Source organism: Cervus canadensis, chromosome 24, assembly GCF_019320065.1.
Source record: "Cervus canadensis isolate Bull #8, Minnesota chromosome 24, ASM1932006v1, whole genome shotgun sequence".
Lineage (NCBI taxonomy): Eukaryota > Metazoa > Chordata > Mammalia > Artiodactyla > Cervidae > Cervus > Cervus canadensis.
Genome location: NC_057409.1, coordinates 299,577 through 324,556, shown reverse-complemented (window position 1 = coordinate 324,556; position 24,980 = coordinate 299,577). Strand labels below are relative to the sequence as shown.

At 44.9% G+C, this 24,980-nt stretch overlaps 1 protein-coding gene across 2 annotated transcripts in view; it reads left to right on the top strand.

Annotated features, from left to right (window-relative positions):
* The window catches only part of FBXO42 (F-box protein 42), a 113,222-nt gene that overhangs the window by 83,254 nt on the left and 4,988 nt on the right, over positions 1–24,980 (top strand). For both annotated transcript variants that reach the window (XM_043445891.1, XM_043445890.1), the window contains exons 5-9: positions 19,152–19,305; positions 20,133–20,243; positions 22,043–22,139; positions 22,620–22,676; positions 24,555–24,671. In XM_043445891.1, the coding sequence (XP_043301826.1) occupies positions 19,152–19,305; positions 20,133–20,243; positions 22,043–22,139; positions 22,620–22,676; positions 24,555–24,671 (536 nt within the window). The remainder of the gene's footprint in view (positions 1–19,151; positions 19,306–20,132; positions 20,244–22,042; positions 22,140–22,619; positions 22,677–24,554; positions 24,672–24,980) is intronic.

Below are 24,980 nucleotides of genomic sequence, written 5' to 3'. Positions count from 1 at the left end.
AATCCTGGCCAGTGATTCTCAATGTACAATTATATTCATTGTAGTCTTTGCCAGGTGGTTCTAGGAAGTTGAATGTCTCACCTTCTGGTATTGTATTAAGGTAACCTTCATTCTTAATTGGTTTTGTTTGACTCAGCCTGTGTTCAGTTCCCAAAGCAAATGAGCAGTTCTTAGGACAGATACTTCAAAAGACTAGTGTTTAAACCATTCTTTCTAAAATACCCTTTATTCATACTGAGGCTCATTTTGGCATCTGTTTAATATATGATATCATAGGAAGTGAAAGTGTTAGTCACTCAATTGTGTTGACTCTTTGTGACCGCATGGACTGTAAACTCGCCAGGCTCCTCTGTCCATGGAATTCTCTAGGAAGGAATCCTGGAGTGGGCTGCCATGCCCTCCTCCAGGGCATCTTCCCCACCCAAGGATCGAACCTGGGTCTCCCACATTGCAAGCAGATTCTTTACCATCTGAGCCACAAGGGAAGCCCTATGATGTCATAAAGCACAGCCTGTCAACTCTAGGCCTGGGCACAGTTGATTTTCCTATCACATTCTCCCCATAGAATCTTCTTTCCCAAGAATTCCCCACCCTACCCCTCCAGTTTCTTCCCTTTCAGCCACACATGAAATCCAAAATGCTGCCCTGTGGTTCAGACCCTTGGTTTTAGAAAAACGTATCGTGGTCTTCACCTCCATCTAGTGTACACAAACTCTATGCCGGTTCTAATCTTGGACTTGCTGCTCTGGAGCTGCAAGCCTTTGAAGTTAATCATGTCTGCATTCTCTGGGCCTCAATTTCCTTCCCTGTGTAAAGAGGAAAAGATAAGACCACTGTTTGTAAAACCACGCAGCAGATCACCTGGGAAACTTAGTAAAATTCTAGATTCCTCAGCCTCATAACAGAGTCACTCACCTAATCTCAGGGGGTTGGGGATAGAGTGGTAGATCTGCATTTTAAAAAGAAAACGTCCCAGTTGATTCCAAACCTAGCTGAATTTGGAAAGCCTGGATCGCTGTGAAATCTCTTGCTTTCTTACTGGGCAAACTGTGATCTCACTTTGTTATCACAGTCTGTTCGGTGGGTGTGTGCCAAACTGGACTCCCTGACTGTTCTTAAGAACGGCCACTCCGTGCTGTCTGAGCGACTGCTTTCTAGAAACAGCTACCTGTGAGCCTAGTCAGTGGAAGAGGGATGGCTACCCCTCCAGTTTTCTTCCCTGGAGAATCTCATGGGCAGAGGGGCCTAGCAGGCTGTCTACAGTTCACAGGGTCGCGAAGAGTCGGACATGACTGAAGCGACTTAGCGACCTAGCCGAGAGCAGCTGACCTTCCGAGGAGATGGTTGTGGAAACGGGTTTGGAAGTGGGGTATTTGCTGCCCCAGACTCTTCATACATCCTGTCTGACTTTCAGACCAACCCAGCTAGGTTGGCACTGCTGTTATCCCCATCTTGCAGGTGAGGAAGCTGAAGCTCAGAGACTCAGCTAATAACTTGCCTAAGATCACACAGCCAGTAAGTGTTGGAGCAGTGACTGAAACACAGGGCTTTTGGCTCTAAAGTCTGTGTTTCTTCATACTGTAACATGCTCTGAGTAGTTTTGTATTTTTCTGTAGTTTACTAGTTTCACATTATCAAGTCACTTTTGTTTTTTATTTATTTTTAATTGAGGGATATTTGGTTTACTGTATTGTGCTGGTCTCTGCCGTACGTCAGCATGGGTCACAGGTGTACACACACCCCCTCCCTCTTGAACACCCCTCCCACCTCCCACCCCACTCAATTTTACTTTGTAAATGGACTTTTAAGTTTCAGAGTTCTCACACCTAGTTTTTCCTGTTAACATCTAGTACATTTATCACAATTAATGAACCAATACTGATATATTATTTTATTAACTAGAATCTGTACTTTATTCAGATTTCTTTAATTTTTTTATTCTAATGTCCTTTTTCTGTTCCAGGATACATTACATTTAGTCTTTATTCCTCTTGGCTGTGACAAGTTCCCCAGACTTCCTTGTTTGATGATCTTGACAGTGTTGGAGCTGCTGTCAGATATTTTGAGGACTGTCATTCAGTTTCGGTTTATCTGATGTTTCTCTTACGATTAGACTAGAGTTACGGACTGGGGAGAGGAAGACTCTAGTGCAGTGCCCTTTGCATCATATCCCATCATGGGTACATACTGTCAACATGCTTTATCACTGTTGGTGTTAACCTTATCATTTGGCTTGAGGTAGTGTTTATTAAGCTTCCCTGGTGGCTCAGAGGTTAAAGCATCTGCCTGCAATGTTGGAGACCCAGGTTTGATCCCTGGGTCGGGAAGATCCCCTGGAGAAGGAAATGGCAAATATTGTTAACACAATAATAACCTTTTGGCCATTATGTCTATCATCAGAGTCAGGAAAGGATGGTGAGCAGCGGGTGTGTCCGTGCAGAAACCTTTTCATAGCATAGAGGATTTTAAAATATCAACATGATTTGCCTTTTTAAATTTTTTGGTGGCAGGCTGGAGTTTGCTGAAGACGGAATCGGAATCTCTGTTTTATATTATGACCTTATAAAATGACATTATATTATGAGCGTATAAAATCAAGATCCTTCCAGCTATCCAGAGTCAGAAGCTCTTTGGGAAATAATTTTGTTTCTTTAGGACTGTTCCCCAAGAGAAAAAAAATCACATCTTACAAAATCAATGAGTAATCTTGCAGAACAGCTAGTTTACTTTTGAAGTCAGGGGCAGGAAAAAGAAAAATAATGGTCATATCAGATGTCTTTAGGAAGGCCAGAATATCCTTAGAAGCTGGAAAGTGCTGGAACTGTCCAGAAATAACTGCCCAGACTGTCATTGTTTCTCTTCTGTGTGATACCTTAAAAATGATACACATACGGTTCTTGCATCCATTGATGAAGCTTTCTGTTCTGTGTCTAGTTTTTTACTGCCCTTCCCTAAGCCTGTGGTAATATCACCAAGAAAGAAAAGTATCTGGGGTACCTAGCACCAGGTATAACCAAAACAGCTGACAGAGACTCTGTTCTGGTGAAGATCACCCAACACTTCCCTTGCCTTAGGTTCCAGATGTCAGTGCTGACATTGAAATAGCTAGGTATAGAATTTTTTTAGAATAAAATATGTAAGTGTACTCACAGGCATTGGGTTCTGCTTTTTGACTTCCCTGGTGGCTCAGACGGTAAAGCATCTGCCTATAATGCAGGAGACCCGGGTTCAGTCCCTGGGTTGGGAAGATCTCCTGGAGAAGGAAATGGCAACCCACTCCAGTATTCTTGCCTGGAAAATCCCACGGACGGAGGAACCTGGTAGGCCACAGTCCATGGGGTTGCAGAGAGTCGGACACGACTGAGCGACCTCACTTTTCACGTCTGCATCTGAACACTTGATGCGTTTTTTAAAATCAACATGATGTGCAGATGTGTTCTGAGATACCCGTCTATGGAGATGGGGGAGAAGTGGATGCTTACCAACTGGCAGGTATCGTAGCAAGAGGATGCTGTTTCATGCCTTTCAGATACACTTCAAACCTCTATTCTCAGTCTTAAAAACAAGTCATTGATTTCACTATTTAAATATTTCCTTTGTGAAGAAATCCCAATTAGTTCTTCCCTGTGAATCTTTTCTTGATTACCAAAATATATTAAAGTCTGTCCTTAGTTTATGTCTTCCACGTTGGAAATTCTACATCCTTCAACTTTTTCATTTGGTCCAATCCATGAGCCTTTTCTGTTTTCTTAAAACCCTCTAATTTTTTTCCCCCCTTATTTTAGATAGAAGTTCAGAGTGTCATTGAGAATAAGCAGTGACTTTCCTTAGACTCCTGAGCTATCATGTATCATGCGTGCTATCTTGACAAGCAGTTTTTGGTTGCTCTTGGATTCCTTGTGCAGTAAAACTTTCAGACCATCTCATGTTTCTGTTACTGTCGGTAGCCACATAATCCCTGCCCCGCCCCCTTCACCTCCCACAACAGCATTTCATGTTTTATGGCCACAGTAAATTTCATTTTGTGTGATTTATTAACATTATGTCCTGAATGAAATGTTAGAGAGCTAGTCCTATATGGGGGAACACAAAAGGTATTGTCCTTGAGTCCTTCTCACTCCTTCCCCATGAATGACCCTGTTGGTTTCCAGGACACTCAGCAGTGCTCTGTACCAACTCGCGCCCCATACACACTGGTTTGGCTGTTTATTCTCTGTGCAATCCAGGATCAGGCCAGTTTCTCAAGTTTTCCAAGTCCTAGTACCTTGAGATTTTGTAAAGAATCTACAGGGTGCTCTTCCTAGGCAGGTGAGAGCACTGTTTGGTCATTTATTAACTTAAAAATATCAACCTGAATTCTGGGAAACCATCCTTTCAAAGCTCAGAATCTACCTCTCATCTTTTCTCTGGGAGATGGACTCTTGAACTTTAATTGATTCTGCTTATCAAAGAGGTAGTGAGACAGGCTGGGACCTGGTTCGCTTTGCTGTGGTGCTTGCGCCAGGACAAACCTCTCCTCCAGCAATGAAGCACAAAGAGACTGTGTGGGACTAACTAAAAATAACTGCATGCTCAGCTGGAGCAAACTCTGGACAAAAGCTGCAGAAAAACCAAAAAAAAAAAAAACCCCAAAAAACAAACCCGCCGCTGCTTCTGAAGAGCCAGGAGCAACGTAGGGAGTGGGAGCAGCAACAGGGTGCTGAGCGTGCCCCCGGCTCGCAGCAGCAGCAGGGCAGGCAGGACACAAGCCGCCCCTCCGGCCAGGCCCTGGACACCCCTACCCTCACCCCCAGAAGAAGTGAGCTCCCCCGGCCCACCCTTAGCCAGGGGGCAAGAGGGGAGCCTGTTGTTTGTTCCCAGCCCACCCGCTTCATCAGGGCCCCGGCAAAGTCTGGCCTGAATTTCTTGTCTGGTCTCCAGTCAGCTTCTGTTGATTGAGGAAGGCCAAGAACCCTGGTTGGCAACAGTAGTTTCCCTGATAATTCTCTTTTCCATAGTTCTCTTGAAAGTGATTATGGGCTATAGATTTTGTATGTGGTTTATTGACTTTTACACTGTGTTCCTTTTTTGCATCCTCTTCCAATTTTAGCAAGCTTTCTGAAACCCCATTGCCCAGTCCTAAAATGTCTCTTGCTATTTTATATATATATATATAAATAATATCTAATCACTCTCTATATATTACAGTGTGATTAGATATTAAGTGAGGAATGTGTTGTCAGACACCTCACATAATGAATTCTAACTCTTTGACAGTGGATGGCTGGTGTTTCTATTTACTGGTGAAAGTAGTGGGTGATGCCAAGGGGCAGTAGTGTGACATTAGCTTCAACATCAGCCATTTTTTCTTTCTTAATACATTGAGACAATTTACATGTAGGAAAATGAACAGATCTTAAGTGCCCCACTCACATATACAGCCATGTGATCATCACCTAGAGCAAGATGCGAAATAATTCCATCACTTCATAAAATTCCATTGTGTCCTTTTCCTGTCAGTAACACTCCCCACAGAGGTAACCACCGTTCTGACTTCTAAGAGATATTTTTTGAGATTCAGCTTGGGGTTTTTTTTTTTTTTTGGATTCATGCATAGGCTGCATCTATCCGTGGTTTGTTCCTTTTCATTGCTCTGAGTGTTCCATAACATGAATACAGCACCTTTTTTTTGAACCTGTTCTTCTGTTGATGGCTACTTGGGATATTTCCACTTTGAATGTAGCTGGAGTCAACATTCTTATATAAGTTTATGGACATATGCACTCATTTCTTACTTAAGATCTCCTTGTCATTGTTAAGGAATATTCTAGACACAGTCAGTACCCAGAGAGTTCTCTATTCACTTAGTCCTGCTCTAAGTAGGAGGATATGATGATATAACTAAGTATTTTAGAGGTTTGAGGAGGGAAGACCACTCAGCTAGTGGTAAAGGTATATGTATTATTAGGGCCTAATGATGTGAGAGTTGGACTATAAAGAAAGTTGGGTGCAGAAAAATTGATGCTTTTGAACTGTGGTGTTGGAGAAGACTCTTCAGAGTCCCTTGGACTGCAAGGAGATCCAACCAGTCCATCCTACAGATCAGTCCTGGGTGTTCATTGGGAGGATTGTTGCTGAAGCTGAAACTCCAATAATTTGGCCACCTGATGCAAAGAGCTGAATCCTTGGAAAAGACCCTGCTGCTGGGAAAGATTGAAGGCAGGAGGAGAAGGTGACGACAGAGGATGAGATGGTTGGATGGCATCACCGACTCAATGGACATGGGTTTGGGTAGACTCCGGCAGTTGGTGACAGATAGGGAGGCCTAGCGTGCTGCGATTCAGGGGGTCGCAGAGTTGAACATGACTGAGTGACTGAACTGAACTGAACATGACCTGAAGTAATGGAAGGAACATCTTGTTGGAGGGAGGGAAGTTTGTTGGCAGTACTGTTAAGAGTGCGGCTTTTGTGCCGAGCAAACAGGTTTGCATCTGATCTCTTCACACTAAGGTTGCTTAGCAACTGGATGACCTTAGGTTGTTTAACATTTCACTTGCCTCACCTTTAAGGTAGACATGGTACTATCTACCTTTCATAGTTTTTGTTCATATTATATACAACACAACACACAGATGGAGTGGGGATGTACAAGCTGATTGAGCAGACACCTTTATATATGTGTTTACAGGTTACTAGGTAAGAAGTAGAGTGGTCGGTCATAAGTTATCCTTGAGTTCCCAAAGCTTGAAAAGTGACTGCATTCATTTCTTTGTTTGTTCATTTTCATGCCTTTATTATGAGTGAAAGTGAAAATGAAGTCGCTCAGTCGTGTCCGACTCTTTGCAACCCCATGGGCTGTAGCCTACCAGGCTCCTCTGTCCATGGAATTTTCTAGGCAAGAGTACTGGAGTGGGGTGCCATTTCCTTCTCCAGGGTATCTTCCTGACCCAGGGATTGAACCTGGGTCTCCCGCACTGCAGGCAGACGCTTTACCGTCTGAGCCACCAGGGAAGCCCATTGATGGAGTATTTGTGCCCAGTGCTGTTCTGAGCACTGCAGCTGTAGGTGTGAGCAGCAGCGAGCTGAGGTGGTCCCGGGGGTGTGAACGAGAAGAGAGCCAGTGGGCTCCCCTAGGAGAGGAGCGTCCTTTCTGTTTGTTTGTGAAGTTCAGATCCTGGGATTTTTCCAGAATACATGCTTTCATGAGGTGCACCTTCTCTTGTTGGAGAGAAGAGTGGAGGAATTTATGTAGCACAGACCTGGGTAAACTCTGGTCCTCCATGGGAGAGAAGAAATACGTTCATACCATATCTCAGTTTAGCTCTCTCCTGCCTGACTAAGATTTTCCTGTTTTGATACCAGGCCAGAAACTATGACTAGCAGCATTGTTTTCACTTCTAAACAGAGCCACTTAAAAGGGCACACACTCCCACCATCAGAACTGCAATTAACAAGTTATCAGATTAAATTCAGATTCTGGACCTTGTCTCCTTCCCTAGAAATTGAATCAAAAGACTACTTGAAATAGAAACAAGGAACTGTTACTGGTTTTCATGTTAATTTTTAGCTGATAAGTGCTGCCCTATTTATCAAGTGGTCTTTCATGTAGGTTTGTTTAGAAGTGAAAACAGTGCCAACTGGGAATTTCTTTTTATTCTTGCCTATAGCACATACAGTTATGAGTGAGGAAGTGAAAGTTGCTCAGTCGTGTCTGACTCTTTGCGACCCCGTGGACTACGGAGTCCATGGAATTCTCCAGGCCAGAATACTGGAGTGGGTAGCCTTTCCCTTCTCCAGGGGATCTTCCCATCCCAGGGATAGAACCCAGGTCTCCCGCATTGCAGGCAGATTCTTTACCAGCTGAGCTACCGGGGAAGCCATAGCATATATAGTTATACAGGATCTAAAATTTTCTCATGCCCATTACAAAAGCCCCTCTTGTTTTGGATGTTCTGTAAGTGACCCGATGGGTGATGTTGTTAAAAATGTGGGTATAATAGCAATAATGAAAATGTGTGCCCTGAAGCTTGAGATCCAGACAAGCTTTAGCTTTGTCTAATATTAGTGAGTTATTTTGATATCAATTAATAACTCTTTGACCATGCTACAATTGAAGAATAAAATAGGAAAAGCAAAAAAAAAAAAAAAAAGGAGTGTGAGGGGAGCAGCCAAAGAAGCGTTTGGCCTTTCCCCCAGTGAAAGGCCTCCCGGGAAGTTGTGACTGATTGGAGCTAGGTCTCATCCCAACCCCTGAGGGATCCACAACCATTTGGCTTCCATGAATGGGTTCAGTTCCACAAGCATTTTCATAAGAAAAGTTCCTGTCCTCTAGGCTCAATATAATAACACTTACCTTATTGGGAGGCTCTAAATGGATCATTTCAGCACTATACTAAATATAGCACATACTAAGACTGAGGCTGAATACAGGACACCCCTCTCCATTCTCCCCTTCCTCCTCTAGGAGGCTCTTTCGCCCCTTCCTCCTCTAGGGGGCCCTTTCGCGCCTTCCTCCTCTAGGGGGCCCTTTCGCCCCTTCCCCTCTAGGGGGCTCTTTCGCCCCTTCCTCCTCTAGGAGGCCCTTTCGCCCAGCGTGAGGAGGGCTGTGCTGGCAGAGGTCCTGTGGAAAGCCACATCTGGACGAGTTCAGGTCCTCTGCATCCAGTACCATGTCCTCGGTGACCAATTTAAATCCCTACTTTAGAACGAATTAAGGAGCACAGTTGGCTGGAACCAAGTCTTGGAAAACATGAGTTCAGGGGTTTTGTAGTGACTTTGCCAAAGAGTAAATTTATATCTAAAGTTCTGTTCTTTAAAATGAGCATTATAGTTTTGTATCTTCCCTGGACATCTAAATATTAAGTAATTTCGGCATAATTATTATTGGCCGTGTTGAAGTTAAATTGGAAACATTTTCATCAGCTGAAGAGAAGCTGATCTATCCGTTCCAAACAGAACCTCTGTGGTCCTGACTTTATACTTTGGAGACCATTCTGAATAGTTATTTGTCTTCAAGGTGTTTATAGCCTACAACAGACTTTATATTCATAAATTGTGTTCTTCTCAATTTTCCTTTTTTCTCCCCCTTCCTCAAACCATAAAACCATGAAACATACCTTTCTTGTTCTACTCACAAAGTTTTACCTATAAAATCAAACCAGTTTAGAGATACACACAGCTGAATTATAACTCCAGTAGTTTTCCTTTAAAGAGATTCCTGCCTCCTAAGTTATAAGTACCAGCTTAGCTTCTTGTGCCTGGTAGATTTTCTGATTCAGATGCTAGTATGATGTTCTGGGAAATGGCTCTCCAAATCATTCTCTTGACCTCTGACTCTTGCTGTCAAGGTCAGTCACTTCACACACTACCGTAGTGACAGCTCTGTTCACCAAAGGCTCGGTCTGCTTCCCAAGACCCAGCTTGGGTCTTACCAGCAAAATTCATCTCTCCCACCCCCCTGCACACACACCAACTCAAGCTTCTCACTACCACAGAGAGGTACCCACACAAAAGAAGCCATGAGGTAGGGTTGTCGGTTAATCTGGTCTATCTGGTCTTATTTTGCTCTCAAGGCCAGTTTTGTGTGGGAAGGATGAGTGAACCTCATTTGGAGCTGCGAATGAATGCCTTTCATTGGACCTACCCTGAGAAAGTGAGTGCCTGTGAAGAGCTGTTAATATGAGATGGAGAGTATGACCTCAAACCTCAGTCCCATTATTCGTTCTGTAAATGTCCCCTTTGGCATCATTACTGTAAAATAAAATTGTTTTAAAGCATCCAGGGAAAAGTTTTTGACTGACAGTTAAAAAACAGTTTAGACCATGTCCCCCTTTTTAAAAAAGCAAATCATACACCAAAGCATTCCATGAACGAAGTGGAGGTTCTTTGGTCCAGTACTTTTCTTCTGGATTCACTGGCATATATGAGTCTCTCATAGTAAAAATTTTCATACTCATAGTTTTCTTGTTTTCAAACTTTACCTCTTATAAGTACCTAACTCCTAGTATTAGATCTATTTTCATAGTCATGGAGAGCTATTAGCAAGTCATTTATGTTGCTGTAAATAACTCTAAAAGTGATTCGTCTGAAAGCAGTAAGTGGAATAATTTTTTTCTATTTCTTTTGCAGTATAGGTTCAGTAACATGTAGATGAGGATGACCAAGGAAATGTTTATATACTGAAAATGTTAAAGTAGTTCCTTTCAGCACCCCTTTAATCAAAGCACTTGTCAGGGAAAACCTACTTTGGACCCTTGTTTGTGTAGTCATAGACAGAGCACATACACAGAACAAAGTCTGGTTGGGTTCAGTGTTGAGGAAAATCATCTAAACTGGGGAAAAGGGAAAAGGAGGACCACGTGGCCTTTTAATGTCATGTTGGAGCATCGTCTAACTGCAGGAGTGCCCAGAGTCCAAGGGCTGGTGCCTGATGATGGTCTGAGATGAAGCTGGTGTAATAATAACAGAAATAAAGTGCACAGTAAATGTAATGCGTTTGAACCACCCCACACCTGACACCCCAATCCTTGGGAAAATTGTCTTTTTTTTTTTTTTTCCACGAAACCAGTCCCTGGTGCCGAAAAAGTTGGGGATCACTGGTCTCACAGGTTCACCTGAAGATTATTTTAACTCTCTGCAACATGGTTCTCAAAGTCTAGTCATCAAACATCAGTATCACCGGGGAACTTGTTGGAAATGCAACTTCATGGACCATACCCCATACCTACTAAACAGGAAACTGAAAAATGGATCCCAGCAAGCTGTGTTGTAAGAAGTCCTTCAGCTACTTCTGACACAACTGAAATTTGAAAACTACAGCTGTAGGCGAATGGTAACTTTAACATTTAGAATCAAACCCCGTGCCTGCCAGAGACGCTCAGAGGGCTCAAACATAGCTTGTGCGCACCAGGACCCAGAGACCCCACAGAGACTGAGACAGAGCTGTGTGTGTGTGTGTCTCCTGAGGAGGGCCGGGTCAGCAGGGGACTTCTGTAGAGGCAGGGGCTCTGGGTGCAGCAGACCTGGGGATGGCATAAGCCCTCTTGGAGGAGGTTGCCATTAACCCCACCATAGAGCCGCCAGAACTTACACAGGACTGGGGAACAGACTCTTGGAGGCACAAACAGAACCCTGTGCACCAGGACCCGGGAGAAGGGAGCAGTGACCCCACAGGAGACTGGCCCAGACTTCCCCTGAGTGTCCAGGGGTCTCCGGAGGAGGTGTGGGTTGGCGGTGGCCTGCTGCGGGGTGGGGGCACTGAGTGGGGCGGTGCGTGCCTGGGGCCTTCTGAAGGAGGTGGCCGTCATCTTCATTACCTCCATAGTTTGGCCTCAGGTCAAATAATAGGGAGGGAACACAGCCCCGCCCATCGACAAAAAGTTGGATTAAAGATTTACTAAGCATGGCCCCTTGAGAGTCCCTTGGACTGCAAGGAGATCCAACCAATCCATCCTAAAGAAAATCAGTCCTGAATATTCATTGGAAGGAATGATGTTGAAGCTGAGACTCCCATACTTTGTCTACCTGATGCGAAGAACTGACTCATTGGAAAAGACCCTGATGCTGGGAAAGATTGATTAGGAGGAGAAGGGGACAACAGAGGATGAGATGGTTCAATGGCATCACTGACTCAGTGGGCATGAGTTTGAGTAAACTCCAGGAGTTGGTGATGGACAGGGAGGCCTGGCGTGCTGCAGTCCATGGTGTCGCAAAGAGTCGGACATGACTGAGCAACTAAACTGAACTGAAGCATGGCCCCGCCCATCAGAACAAGACCCAGTTTCCGCCTCAGTCAGTCTCTCCCATCAGGAAGCTTGCATAAGCCTCTTATCCTTCTCCATCAGAGGGCGGGCAGACTGAAAACCACAATCACAGAAAACTAACCAATCTGATCACATGGACCACAGCCTTGTTTGACTCAATGAAACTATGAGCCATGCTGTGTAGGGCCACCCAAGACGGACAGGTCATGGTGGAGAGTTCTGACAAAACGTGGTCCACTGAAGAAGGGAATGGCAAACCACTTCAGTGTTCTTGCCTTGAGAACCCCATGAACAGTATGAAAAGCCAAAAAGATAGGACTCTGAAAGATGAACTCGCCAGGTTGGTAGGTGCCCAGCATGCTGCTGGAGATCAGTGGAGAACTAACTCCAGAAAGAATGAAGAGACGGAGCCAAAGCAAAAACAACACCCACTTGTGGATGTGACTGGTGATAGAAGCAAGGTCCGATGCTGTAAAGAGCAATATTGCACAGGAACCTGGAATGTTAGGTCCATGAATCAAGGCAAATTGGAAGTGGTCAAACAGGAGATGGCAAGAGTGAACAGCGACATTTTAGGAATCAATGAACTAAAATGAACTGGAATGGGTGAATTTAACTCAGATGACCATTTTATCTACTACTGTGGGCAAGAATCCCTCAGAAGAAAAGGAGTAGCCATCATAGTCAACAAAAAAGTCCCCAATGCAGTACTTGGATGCAATCTCAAAAATGACAGAATGATCTCTGTTCATTTCCAAGGCAAACCATTCAATATCACAGTAATCCAAGTCTGTGCCCCAACCAGTCATGCTGAAGAAGCTGAAGTTGAACGGTTCTATGAAGACCTACAAGACCTTCTAGAACTATCACCCAAAAAAGATGTCCTTTTCATCACAGGGGACTGGAATGCAAAATTAGGAAGTCAAAGAGATACCTGGAGTAACGGGCAAGTTTGGCCTTGGAGTACAGAGTGAAGCAGGGCAAAGGCTAATAGAGTTTTGCCAAGAGAATGCACTGGTCATTGCAAACACCGTCTTCTAACACAAGAGAAGAATTTACAATGGACATCACCAGATGGTCAATGCAAAAATCAGATTGATTATATTCTTTGCAGCCAAAGGTGAAGAAGCTCTCTACAGTCAGCAAAATCAAGACCAGGAGCTTACTGTGGCTCAGATCATGAACTCCTTATTACCAAATTCATACTTAAATTGAAGAAAGTAGGGAAAAACACTAGACTATCCAGGTATGACCTAAATCAAATCCCTTACGATTATACAGTAGAAGTGACAAAAAGATTCAACAGACTAGATCTGATAGACAGAGAGCCTGAAGAGCTATGGACAGAGGTTCACAGGAAGCAGTGATCAAGACCATCCCCAAGAAAAAGAAATGCAAAAAGGAAAAATGGCTGTCTGAGGAGGCCTTATAAATAGCTGTGAAAAGAAGAGAAGCGAAAAGGAAAGATATACCCATTTGAATGCAGAGTTCCAAAGAATAGCAAGGAGAGATAAGAAAGCCTTCCTCAGTGATCAATGCAAAGAAATAGAGGAAAACAGTAGAATGGGAAAGACTAGAGATCTCTTCGAAAAAATTAGAGATACCAAGGGAACATTTCATGCAAAGATGGGCACAATAAAGGACAGAAATGGTATGGACCTAGCAGAAGCAGAAGATATTAAGAAGAGGTGACAAGAATACACAGAAGAACTGTACAAAAAAGATCTTCACGACCCAGGTCGTGAAGATCGACAATGTGATCACTCATCTAGAGCCAGACATCCTGGAATGCAAGTGGGCCTAAGGAAGCATCACTCCGAACAAAGCTAGTAGAGGTGATGGAATTCCAGTTGAGCTATTTCAAATCCTAAAAGATGATGCTGTGAAAGTGCTGCACTCAATATGTCAGCAAGTTTGGAAAACTCAGCAGTGGCCACAAGACTGGAAAAGGTCAGTTTTCATTCCAATCCCCAAGAAAGACAATGCCGAAGAATGCTCAAACTGCTGCACAATTGCATTCATCTCACACACTAGCAAAGTGATGCTCAAAATTCCCCAAGCCAGGCTTCAACAGTACATGAACCGTGAACTTCCAGTTGTTCAAGCTGGATTTAGAAAAGGTGGAGGAACTAGAGATCAAATTGCCAACATCCGTTGGATCATCAAAAAAGCACGAGAGTTCCAGAAAAGCATCTACTTCTGCTTTATTGACTACACCAAATTCTTCGACTGTGTGGATCACAACAAACTGTGGAAAATTCTTTAAGAGATGGGAATACCAGACCACCTGACCTGCCTCCTGAGAAATCTGTACGCAGGTCAAGAAGCAAGAGTTAGAACAGGACATGGAGTAGCAGACTGGCTCCAGATTGGGAAAGGAGTACATCAAGGCTGTGTATTGTCACCCTGCTTATTTAACTTATATGCAGAGAAACTTATCATGAGAAACGCTGGGCTGGATGAAGCACAAGCTGTAATCAAGATTGCCAGGAGAAATATCAGTAACCTCAGATATGATTGATGATACCACACTTATGGCAGAAAGCAAAGAACTAAAGAGCCTCTTGATGAAAGTGAAAGAGGAGAGTGAAAAAGTTGGCTTAAAACTCAACATTCAGAAAACTAAGATCATGGCATCCGGTCCCATCACTTCATGACAAATAGATGGGAAACAGTGGCAGACTTTATTTTTGGGGGCTCCAAAATCACTGCAGATGGTGACTGCAGCCATGAAATTAAAAGACACTTGCTCCTTGGAAGGAAAGTTCTGACCAACCTAGACAGCATATTAAAGAGCAGAGACATCACTTTGGCAACAAAGGTCCGTCTAGTCAAAGCTAAAGTTTTTCCAGTAGTCACATATGGATGTGAGATTAGGACTCTAAAGAAAGTTGAGCACTGAAGAATTGATGCTTTTGAACTGTGGTGTTGGAGAAGACTCTTAAGAGTCCTTTGGACTACAGTGAGATCAAACCAGTCCATCCTGAAGCAAATCAGTCCTGAATTCATTGGAAGGACGATGCTGAAGCTGAGACTCCAATAATTTGTCTACCTGATGCGAAGAACTGACTCATTGGAAAAGACCCTGATGCTGGGAAAGATTGAAGGCGGGAGGAGAAGGGGATGGCAGAGGATGAGGTGGTTAGATGGCATCACCGACTCAATGGGTATGAGTTTGAGTAAACCCCGGGAGTTGGTGATGGACAGGGAGGCCTGGCATGCTGCAGTGCATGGGGCCAGAAAGAGTCAGACATGACTAAGCGACTGAACTGAACTTCAATGTCTTAATAGTAAACTAGTAATATCAAGAAATAATGGTCTTAGTATGGAGAGGTGAAATAACTGTTTAGTCATGCATAAAATGCAGACACCCGCAGTTAAATCAAGAGCTTGTTTTATGTTGTATCAAACAGTTGAGCTTCTCTTCTAGTGCTGGGTTCTACACAAGTTGAAACTACAGTTGTGGAAAAGTGGTGTAGAAACCAAACCAGAATTTGGCGTTGTTTCACTGCTTTCCCATCCTCTTTGCAAAAGTGAATGAGAGGGCCTTGTAATTCTACCACTGTCTCTCATATGTGAAAATTTCTTCTGATTTCATGGGAACCTTGGGAAACATTTGAGCCAATTAGTGATTTTAGGGAATGTTAGTTCTGTGTGTAGGGTGCCTATCTGATTATCCGGTTTCCCACAAATGCCTTTTTGGATTGTTTTGAAATTTGCTCCATTGATCGTATCTGCTGTGCGATTAGAGGCTTTTAGTATTTGGGTGAAGAAGTCTGTGAGGATAACTGTTGCCTCTGGGAGGAATAGGCTTAAGCAGCGTTTTTGTCTAAGTTTGACATGGCTTATTTGGTCCTGTGGTTGTGCTCAATGAAAACCTACTTGGAGTGACACCCTTTCTTTCTCCACTTTTGTGATGCAATAATATTGAGACTGTCTAGAGGCCCGATCAGAGAAGGCAATGGCACCCCACTCCAGTACTCTTGTCTGGAAAAGAGGACAGAGGAGCCTGGTAGGACATGGACAGAGGAGCCTGGTAAGGCTGCAGTCCATGGGGTCCCTAGGAGTCGGACACGACTGAGTGACTTCACTTTCACTTTTCACTTTCATGCATTGGAGAAGGAAATGGCATTCCACTCCAGTGTTCTTGCCTGGAGAATCCCAGGGACGGGGGGCCTGGTGGGCTGCCGTCTGTGGGGTCGCACAGAGTCGGACAGGACTGAAGCGACTTAGCAGCAGCAGCAGAGGCCTGGTGGCCTCATGTTTTTTTAAAGCCAGGCCAAGGAGTACCCTAAAGAGTAGAAAACCTTCATCTGTAAGTTTGATGAGGAGCCTTTTCACCATGGAAAGTCTTCTGTTGTCAGACTACCCTATATTGTACAAGGTTTCCAGTGACTCATTCCATCTCCAGTGTCATAAGCGTGTTTTCATGAAAATATGTTAAACAACATGATGCCATTCTAGCTACTGTATGGAATGAATTGCTTGCTCATAGGTACAGTTCTTCAAAGTTTAGGACCTAATATTTTATTGAGGGCTAGTCTATATAAAAGTTATTTTCCTTGTCTAATAATGTATGGTCGTGTGTTGTGTTTTTTTTTTTTTTTTTAATTAAATTTGTAAATACTACTCTTTAAATTGCTTGCTTTTCTTGGACTTTAAAGCAACACATAAAGGTATATAATTTGAAAATAAGTTTTCTTGTTTTTCTAAGAATTCTGGTAAAGATATTATTTGCTTCTCAGAACTCAGTTAAAGAATGTTTATTCTTTAAGATAAAGAAATTGCTAAAATTCATTGACCTCTGCAGTCTCTGATCTCACCATAAATTTGATTCATTTGTGGACCTTGCACTAAGATAATTGGGAGGGGAATTGAAGACCATTGGCTTTAAACAAATTCAAAATAGGAAATAAATAAATTTCGAACATGATAAAATTAGGGGCTCTTGGCAAAGTCATAATACTGAATTCTTCAAGTAATAATTTAGTGTCCAGTTCGCAACAAATCATGTAAACATCACGTTTATGATTGACTCACAGAGAACTTGATGCAGCACTGTCTGGCCTCTGATCGCTGAGCTGACTGTGTAAGGGTTGTGGCGTTGAATCCGCGCCCTCCCCCTCCCTCCTTCGTCTGTTCTTGTAGGGTATTCCCCCCCCACCCCTTCGTAAACTGAGGTGGAAAAGCACAGTTTAGCTTCTTAGTATGACCCTGTATAGCTGTAAAGGTAGTCAGATGCTGAAATTAAAGCTTCCATTTGTGACATAAAGCAGACATTGGATGAAGGGATCCTCCTATTGCTTTGGGTAAGAAGTAGAGGGAAATATTTTGGCTTTCTTAAAAGGTCATATTTGAGAAGTCATTTCAGGGTTTGATTTTACTTATCATTATGTTTTACAAACACTCTCTTTTTAATTCTGTGACTAGTTTGTCCCTCAAAGAGGTCTGTATTCTTACACTACATTTGTAATCTCTTTGAACCCAGCCTTGATGAACATTGGTCTACCTCGCCTCATAAAATATTGGTAATTTATTTCAAAAGGTATTACAGGAAATGCATAGTATGAAGAGCAAACCCCGACTAGTCTTGTCATGTTAACTGTTGTTTCCAAATCGTAATTCAATATATTTACCTCCCTGGGACTTGGGATGACCTGCCTTTCATATCATGAAGCATCAGTTACTATTTTATTTCTGTTGTACTTTCTTGAGCTAAATAGTTAGTCTGCCAGGAATACTCTAACCATTTTGTAATAGTGAAGCATGTGCAATAGTTCAGTTCTGTTCTCATAAGCTTTGTGCCATGTAGAAAACAGTTCTATTAGATGTCTCTGGCTAATTGGCCTGGTGTGAACTTCATATTAATTTGCTCTAGCAATGATAATGACAGGCACTGCTGGAAATGCCTTATATGATTTAAGTCATTTAATTCTCACAACCACTCTCTTATATGGCTATTCCTTGTTCTATTTAAGCACTGCAAATAAGCATCCTTGTATCTTTTCTGTTTTCATTTGCCCAGCTTTCTCATGAGATTAATCCCTAGAAATGGAATTTAGGATTCAAAGCATATGTACTTAAACATTTTTAATACAAATTGCTTAAAATGCCTTAAACATTCTGTTTTTGTGTGTTTACATGTTTTGCTCTTTGAGGGAACCTTGGTTTGCTGCCTCACTTTTTGACCTGGGCGCGAACCTGGGCCCTCGGCAGTGAAAGCTCATGGTCGTGACCACTGGACCACCAGGGAGTTCCCTCAGTTAAGTTGGGTCCCACGGAAGACAGTCCCCATCTCCACCTTCTCAGCCTCAGAACTGTGTAGTCGACAGCGTAAAGCAGTCTGAGCAGGGCTTTTCAAACCATGCCCCGGCGAGCCCCTGCTGAAGGGGCAGGCCAAGTTGTCCATGTAAATTGGAGCACCTCACCTGCGATCAGATTAATATACCGCTGGGATTCTTTCTGCATAAAATTTCCTTTGAAAAATAGATCCTTTAGATTTAACAACAACAAAAGTACTTTTTAGTATTCCAGTATTTACTGATGGCTGGGTGGGACAAATTGCTTTGTCTTAAGCAAACTGCAGGTGGCATAGAGTAAGGGATTGGGAAAACTAGCAGTTGTTTCAAAGAGAGAATGCTCAGAAAAGTGATGCTTCCTTGGGACATGTGCTATCCCTAAAGTTTTCCAGTATAAGCTGGATTTCTGTTGCTTTGAAATTCTATCAGAATTGCTCAGAGGTGCAGCCTGGAGGCCTTAATAGCCACTCTTGGCTGCAGTGTCCTTGGAACACTTTCACACTGAGCCTTGAAACTCTGCTTCCGTGTGTGCTAGTGCGGCCCATAGCTAGGGGCCCAGAGGTCACTTGTTAACATTTGACTTACAGGACAAAGAAGAACTGCATTCTGCCTTCTCTTTCACTGTGTTTGGTAGCGGCGGTCATGTTTGAGTTGTGTCCCGCCTCTGTGCACACCCCTCCGTGGAGCCTGTGCATGCTTTCCTCTGATCTCTGTTAAGCTTACTGAAGGGGTGGGCAGGAGAGTCAGCATCGCTGAGCACCAGCCGCGTGCCCAGCACTGTGCTCGGCGCTTTGAACTCCTGATTAATGACACGCGGCAGCCTGAGGACAGATGCTCTCATCCTGAGTCGCGTGAGCACACGAAGTGACCGAGTCTGAGAGGCTAGGCAACTCCGCGCTCGCCCCGGCTTCTCTGCTTCCGTCATAAAGGAAGTGTGAACTGGCGACGGCTTTCTCTCAGCCCTGCACACCCAGCTGTCTGCTCCTCTCCCTGATGCTTTGTTGTGTTGCTTCCTGTTCCGTCGCTCTGTCAGGAAACGGTGGTCTGTAGACCGCCTGCCTGCAGCTTGCGAGGTGCTGATCCTAACCATGCTGTTGTTGACTTCTCCCAGGGTCCTATCCTTCCCCCAAAGCTGGAGCGACTCTGGTTGTATACAAGGACCTGCTGGTGCTGTTTGGTGGCTGGACACGGCCAAGCCCTTACCCCCTGCACCAACCAGAGAGGTTCTTTGATGAAATACATACTTATTCACCCTCTAAAAACTGGTAAGCCACAAAGATAAGATCCTTTCAATCTGGAATAGGAAGGTTTAAAATGACTGGATTCCTTATCATTTTGTGTATGTCCAGAAATCTCTTTGATAATCTGTTGAAAGCTTTGGACTCCTCCCAGAAAAATAAAAATTTTTTTTACATATGCACAGATTTTGCCTACAGTTTCAGAGGGTTTACAGGACCCTCCCTAGAACTTGAAGTTAAGCATGCGTATTCCAGAGAGGAAAAAAGTAGAAGACATGTATTCCTCTTCCAAGAAAAGTGAATGAGCCAGTTGAAGAATAGAGAGCTCTTCAGCTCTGGCTGCCAGCACCCCGGGAGTGCTGTGGATCCAGAGGACACCACCTGCTGTCCCCAGACTGACTCCCAGTTGTTGTACAAACTGGTCTTTTTAAAATGACAGTTACCTCTGTTTCCTTGTGATGGACTGCTCAGCTACTCAGCACAGGGCTCTTGGCAGCTGCTACTGATCAGAAAATCAGACTGTAGAAAGAAACAGCAGGTGGTGCTCCCTCAGCAAGCTAGGCTGACGCAGCTCAGGAACCCGGGTGGAGTCCCTGTCATTCTTTTCTCATCTCTCCGCCCTGTGTCTGAGCCTTACACGCTGGGAGGCTGAGAGGGAACAGAACTTCAGCAGATCCGTTGAAAAGGCATAAGTACCTTGTGCCATCCTCCATTTATTGTCTAACAGTTTCTCTACTGAAGGTGATAGGATTGTCATTTTAGATGGATGCCTGCTTCCTGTCTTCCGTCTTAAACACAGAAGGCCAGAAGCAGAGGCACTGACTTCTTTACTTCCCCCTGTCTCTCTGTATTAGGTGGAACTGCATTGTGACCACCCACGGCCCACCTCCCATGGCTGGGCATTCCTCTTGTGTGATAGACGATAAAATGATCGTCTTTGGTGGCTCCCTGGGATCCCGGCAGATGTAAGTACGTTTGGTTAGCTTGCTGTCACCCTGAAGATAAATACTCCTGGAAAGGTCAACTAGGGCAGGAAAGGAAACCAGTCAGGGTCAAGATCGCTGAGCATGGTTCTGATCAATCCAGTGAGTTATCTCACCCTGGTGTTCCGTTTTTTGGTTCTAGTCACAGGCCAATAAATTGAGAAACTTGCTCCATAAAATCAGGACTATGGGCATCTTATATTCTATTAAATGTTTCTGTGCGTGTGTCCTTTCCAAGGTGAGGTGCACCTCTATATAGACAACCTTTTAATCAAGCCCCTCAGCATAATTTATATATGTTTTAATAATTGCCTTGCTGGTATAAATGTTTGTATTTGAAAAAGTTATATGAGATTGTTGCCTGGAAGACTTGCTTAACCTTATAAAGTTGAATCATAATCACTGAATTTTAGCAAGGGTTAATGGTTAAGCTGATATGAAATATTAGATTTGTCAACCCCATATTGGCTGGCACCAAGATGTGTTCTATGAATGTCATTACTTTGAATTAAGAATTAATGTTCAACATTCCTAGATTATGTTTTATTTTTTTTTAGATTATGTTTTAAATGTTTGATATAAATTGTAAAAAGTGTGTGTTTGTTTTCAGCGTGTCTTTAATTTTAAAATAAAGCTCATTTTTTGAAATGTCAAAAAAAAAAAAAAAAATCAGAGTTATGTAGAATCTCAGTGTTGTCCGGTATGTGGTTTAGTTCAGTGGGATCAAGTTGTGACGGGGCCTCCACCTTGTCTGTTTCTGCCTGTGCCCTCAGAAGGCCACCTTCCAAGAAGAAGAGAACTTCTCCTTGCTCTCCTTAGGGCCCAACTCGTGCCCCTTGGAGCTTTAGAGAAGGAGAGAGGTGGATGGGCATGAGTTGGGAGAGTGGGTAGGAGCGAGAAAGCTGTGCCCCACCTGACGCCCTCCGTGAGGTTGTCTCCTCCCCGCGGCCCTGCAGCTCCGGCCAGAGCAGTCTGTCTGAAGTACTTCATCTGATTTGGCATTATCAGCAGGAGGGTCGTTTTACCTGCGTTTTGAAATGGCAATTGATGAGCTGTCAGCAGTAAAACCACTCCAGACCCGACGCTCTTCTCTCTCAGGGTTCTCTGCGTCTTCTTATTTTAGAACACTCAGAAAAAAAAGAAAAAAAAATAGAACACTCATGGAGCGGGGTGTGTGAGCTCTACCCTCCAGGTCAGAGGGTCAGGGCTTAAGGTACTGGGGTTCTCACTCCTGTGTCCCCATGGGTGAATAAATGCCCTTAGAGAGGGGACCATAAAACAGAGGCCGCCGTGGAGGAGTCTGTCCTGGCCATACTGGTCCCCTGAGTGCTGGAGATGCCAATTTGTCCTTGACACAAAAGCTGCAGCTTCCATTAACCATGGTAAAATTACCTTCTGTAGCCAAAGTTGATAAATCTTTATCTCCTAGACAGTGATAGAACTGCCTTTTGAATAATTTTGCTCTCTTCCTTGTGGGATTTGCCTTTGAAAGACTATATCACAGCTAGTAGCTATTTCCTGCTATCACCAATTAAGTAACTCTTACTTTAGTTACTGTTTGGCTATAGACATGACTCAAATGTGGCCTTATGGGTCAATGGAAAGAGCAAAGGTTTGAAAGTCTCCTTTCCAGGGAAAGGAGGGCAAGAACAATATGGTTAAGTGCTAACTGTGAGCATGGCATTGTGGGAGACCTCCTGATGAATGTACCTTCCTTTATTTCGGCTCTCGTGGCCCCTGGGCGCGCCCGGTTCCTTCATGCTCGTGTCCTTGTCTTACAGGAGCAGCGACGTCTGGGTCCTAGACCTGGAGCAGTGGGCGTGGTCCAAGCCCAGCATCTCCGGGCCCAGTCCTCATCCCCGAGGCGGCCAGTCTCAGGTGCTCAGGAGTTAAAATAACTATTCAGCAAACACTGTAGCATCTTTCAGTTAGGACAGGAGAGGGAGGAGGGAGTCAGGTAAGATGCCAGCACACACAAGCCAAGGAGAATTTACCATTCTCTTTTGCTGGCATTTATTTTTCAACTTCTGATGGGTTATAATTATTTTTGTTGGCTTTTTATTGTGCCTCTCCCCAAAGCATTTACTTTGCTTTTTTATTTTTTGAGAGAACCCTGCATTTTATGTGGTTGGCACTCTTGTGTTAATAGTATTTAATCAACAAAGAATTCATTCAGGTGAATCATCAGTAGTTTTTTACAAGGATCAGAACTGACATGGTTTGAGGGACTGGGGAGCCTATGGTGAATAGAATACTCTCATTTGGGAGCCGAGTAGGCTATTTTCATTTACCACTGAGGTATTGGAGGTTGGATGCCTGTGTCTTTGTAGGTTTATTTTAAATTTCTTCCTCTCCCAGATCGTCATAGATGATGCAACTATTTTAATCCTTGGAGGGTGTGGCGGTCCCAATGCTGTGAGTATGGCTGGTGTGGCATTCCCAGGCACCCGCTGCTGAGCTTTTGGAACCTGCTTCCCCTGCCTCACCTTGTAAAACTGCAAGGCCATTTCTGTAGCGTTTTCATTTAGAAAATACCTTTTCCACTTTGGATATATAGCCTCTGCATTTTCTGGCCCTCTTCTCCACTCTTTTGGGGAGAAGGGGGGAAGCTTTTCATTAGAGACATTTATCTCTTAAATATTCATATCTATAGTCTTCCTACTCCCACCGAGTCTTCAGGCTACAAGGTTTGCTGCTGTCATTTTTTACAAAGAGGAGTGAGAGAGGAAAGTAAGTTGATAGTGGCCAGAATTCACATGAAGTTTATTTAAGAATGCAGGTTCAGACATTGTGGATATGTCTTACCTACCCTTTCTATCAATGTACACAGACACACACACACACACACACACATAAAACCACAGGCAAAATTCAAAACCACGTAGAGTTGATTCATGGGGTCCCGAGTACAGTTTCATGTGCCCGGCCAGTGGTCGTACATGAATGAATGAATGGCCAGAGAGTTTGCTCTTCTCCCTGGGGCACTCACACGCTCTGTGACGGACGGTGCAGCTTGGAGATGGCGGCCTGCGTGTGTGGTGTGTGACCCGTACCACACCTGAGCCCTGCGTGTGTGTGTGGTGTGTGACCCGTGTCACACCTGAGCCCTGCGTGCGTGTGTGTGTGGTGTGTGACCTGTACCACACCTGAGCCCTGCGTATGTGTGTGGTGTGTGACCCGTACCACGCCTGAGCCCTGCGTGTGTGTGTGGTGTGTGACCCGTACCACACCTGAGCCCTGCGTGTGTGTGTGGTGTGTGACCCGTGTCACACCTGAGCCCTGCGTGCGTGTGTGTGTGGTGTGTGACCTGTACCACACCTGAGCCCTGCGTATGTGTGTGGTGTGTGACCCGTACCACGCCTGAGCCCTGCGTGTGTGTGTGGTGTGTGACCCGTACCACACCTGAGCCCTGCGTGTGTGTGTGGTGTGTGACCCGTGTCACACCTGAGCCCTGCGTGCGTGTGTGTGTGGTGTGTGACCTGTACCACACCTGAGCCCTGCGTATGTGTGTGGTGTGTGACCCGTACCACGCCTGAGCCCTGCGTGTGTGTGTGGTGTGTGACCCGTACCACACCTGAGCCCTGCGTGTGTGTGTGGTGTGTGACCCGTGTCACACCTGAGCCCTGCGTGCGTGTGTGTGTGGTGTGTGACCTGTACCACACCTGAGCCCTGCGTATGTGTGTGGTGTGTGACCCGTACCACGCCTGAGCCCTGCGTGTGTGTGTGGTGTGTGACCCGTACCACACCTGAGCCCTGCGTGCGTGTGGTGTGTGACCCGTGTCACACCTGAGCCCTGCGTGCGTTTGCGTGTGGTGTGTGACCCGTGTCACACCTGAGCCCTGTGTGCGTGTGGTGTGTGACCCGTGTCACACCTGAGCCCTGCGTGTGTGTGCGTGTGGTGTGTGACCCGTACCACACCTGAGCCCTGCGTGCGTGTGGTGTGTGACCCGTGTCACACCTGAGCCCTGCGTGCGTTTGCGTGTGGTGTGTGACCCGTGTCACACCTGAGCCCTGTGTGCGTGTGGTGTGTGACCCGTGTCACACCTGAGCCCTGCGTGTGTGTGCGTGTGGTGTGTGACCCGTACCACACCTGAGCCCTGCGTGCGTGTGGTGTGTGACCCGTGTCACACCTGAGCCCTGCGTGCGTTTGCGTGTGGTGTGTGACCCGTGTCACACCTGAGCCCTGTGTGCGTGTGGTGTGTGACCCGTGTCACACCTGAGCCCTGCGTGTGTGTGCGTGTGGTGTGTGACCCCTGCCACACCTGAGCCCTGCTGTTGGCGCTTCCCTTGCAGCTGTTCAAGGATGCTTGGTTGCTGCACATGCACTCAGGCCCCTGGGCCTGGCAGCCGCTCAAGGTGGAGAATGAAGACCACGGGGCCCCAGAACTCTGGTGCCATCCAGCTTGCCGGGTGAGTGGAGAGCCGACGGGCCAGCAGAGGGAGAGGGCCTAAGCTCTAAAGCCAGATTAACTCGTCAGATTGCTAAGCAGCTTTGTATGGAAACTGAAAACACCTTGATGTCACTAAAGAGGCGGACACTGACCACAGCTCTTCAGGCATTTCTCACACACATGAGCCACTGGACGGAACACCTGTGTGGGGCCCACCCATCCCTTAAGCATCTCTGTCTACAAAACTTGCCCCAGGTCCCCCACACAAATACTCGGTTCTTCCCTTCACCCCTACTCTGCAGACATAGTTCAAATGATCACACATGTC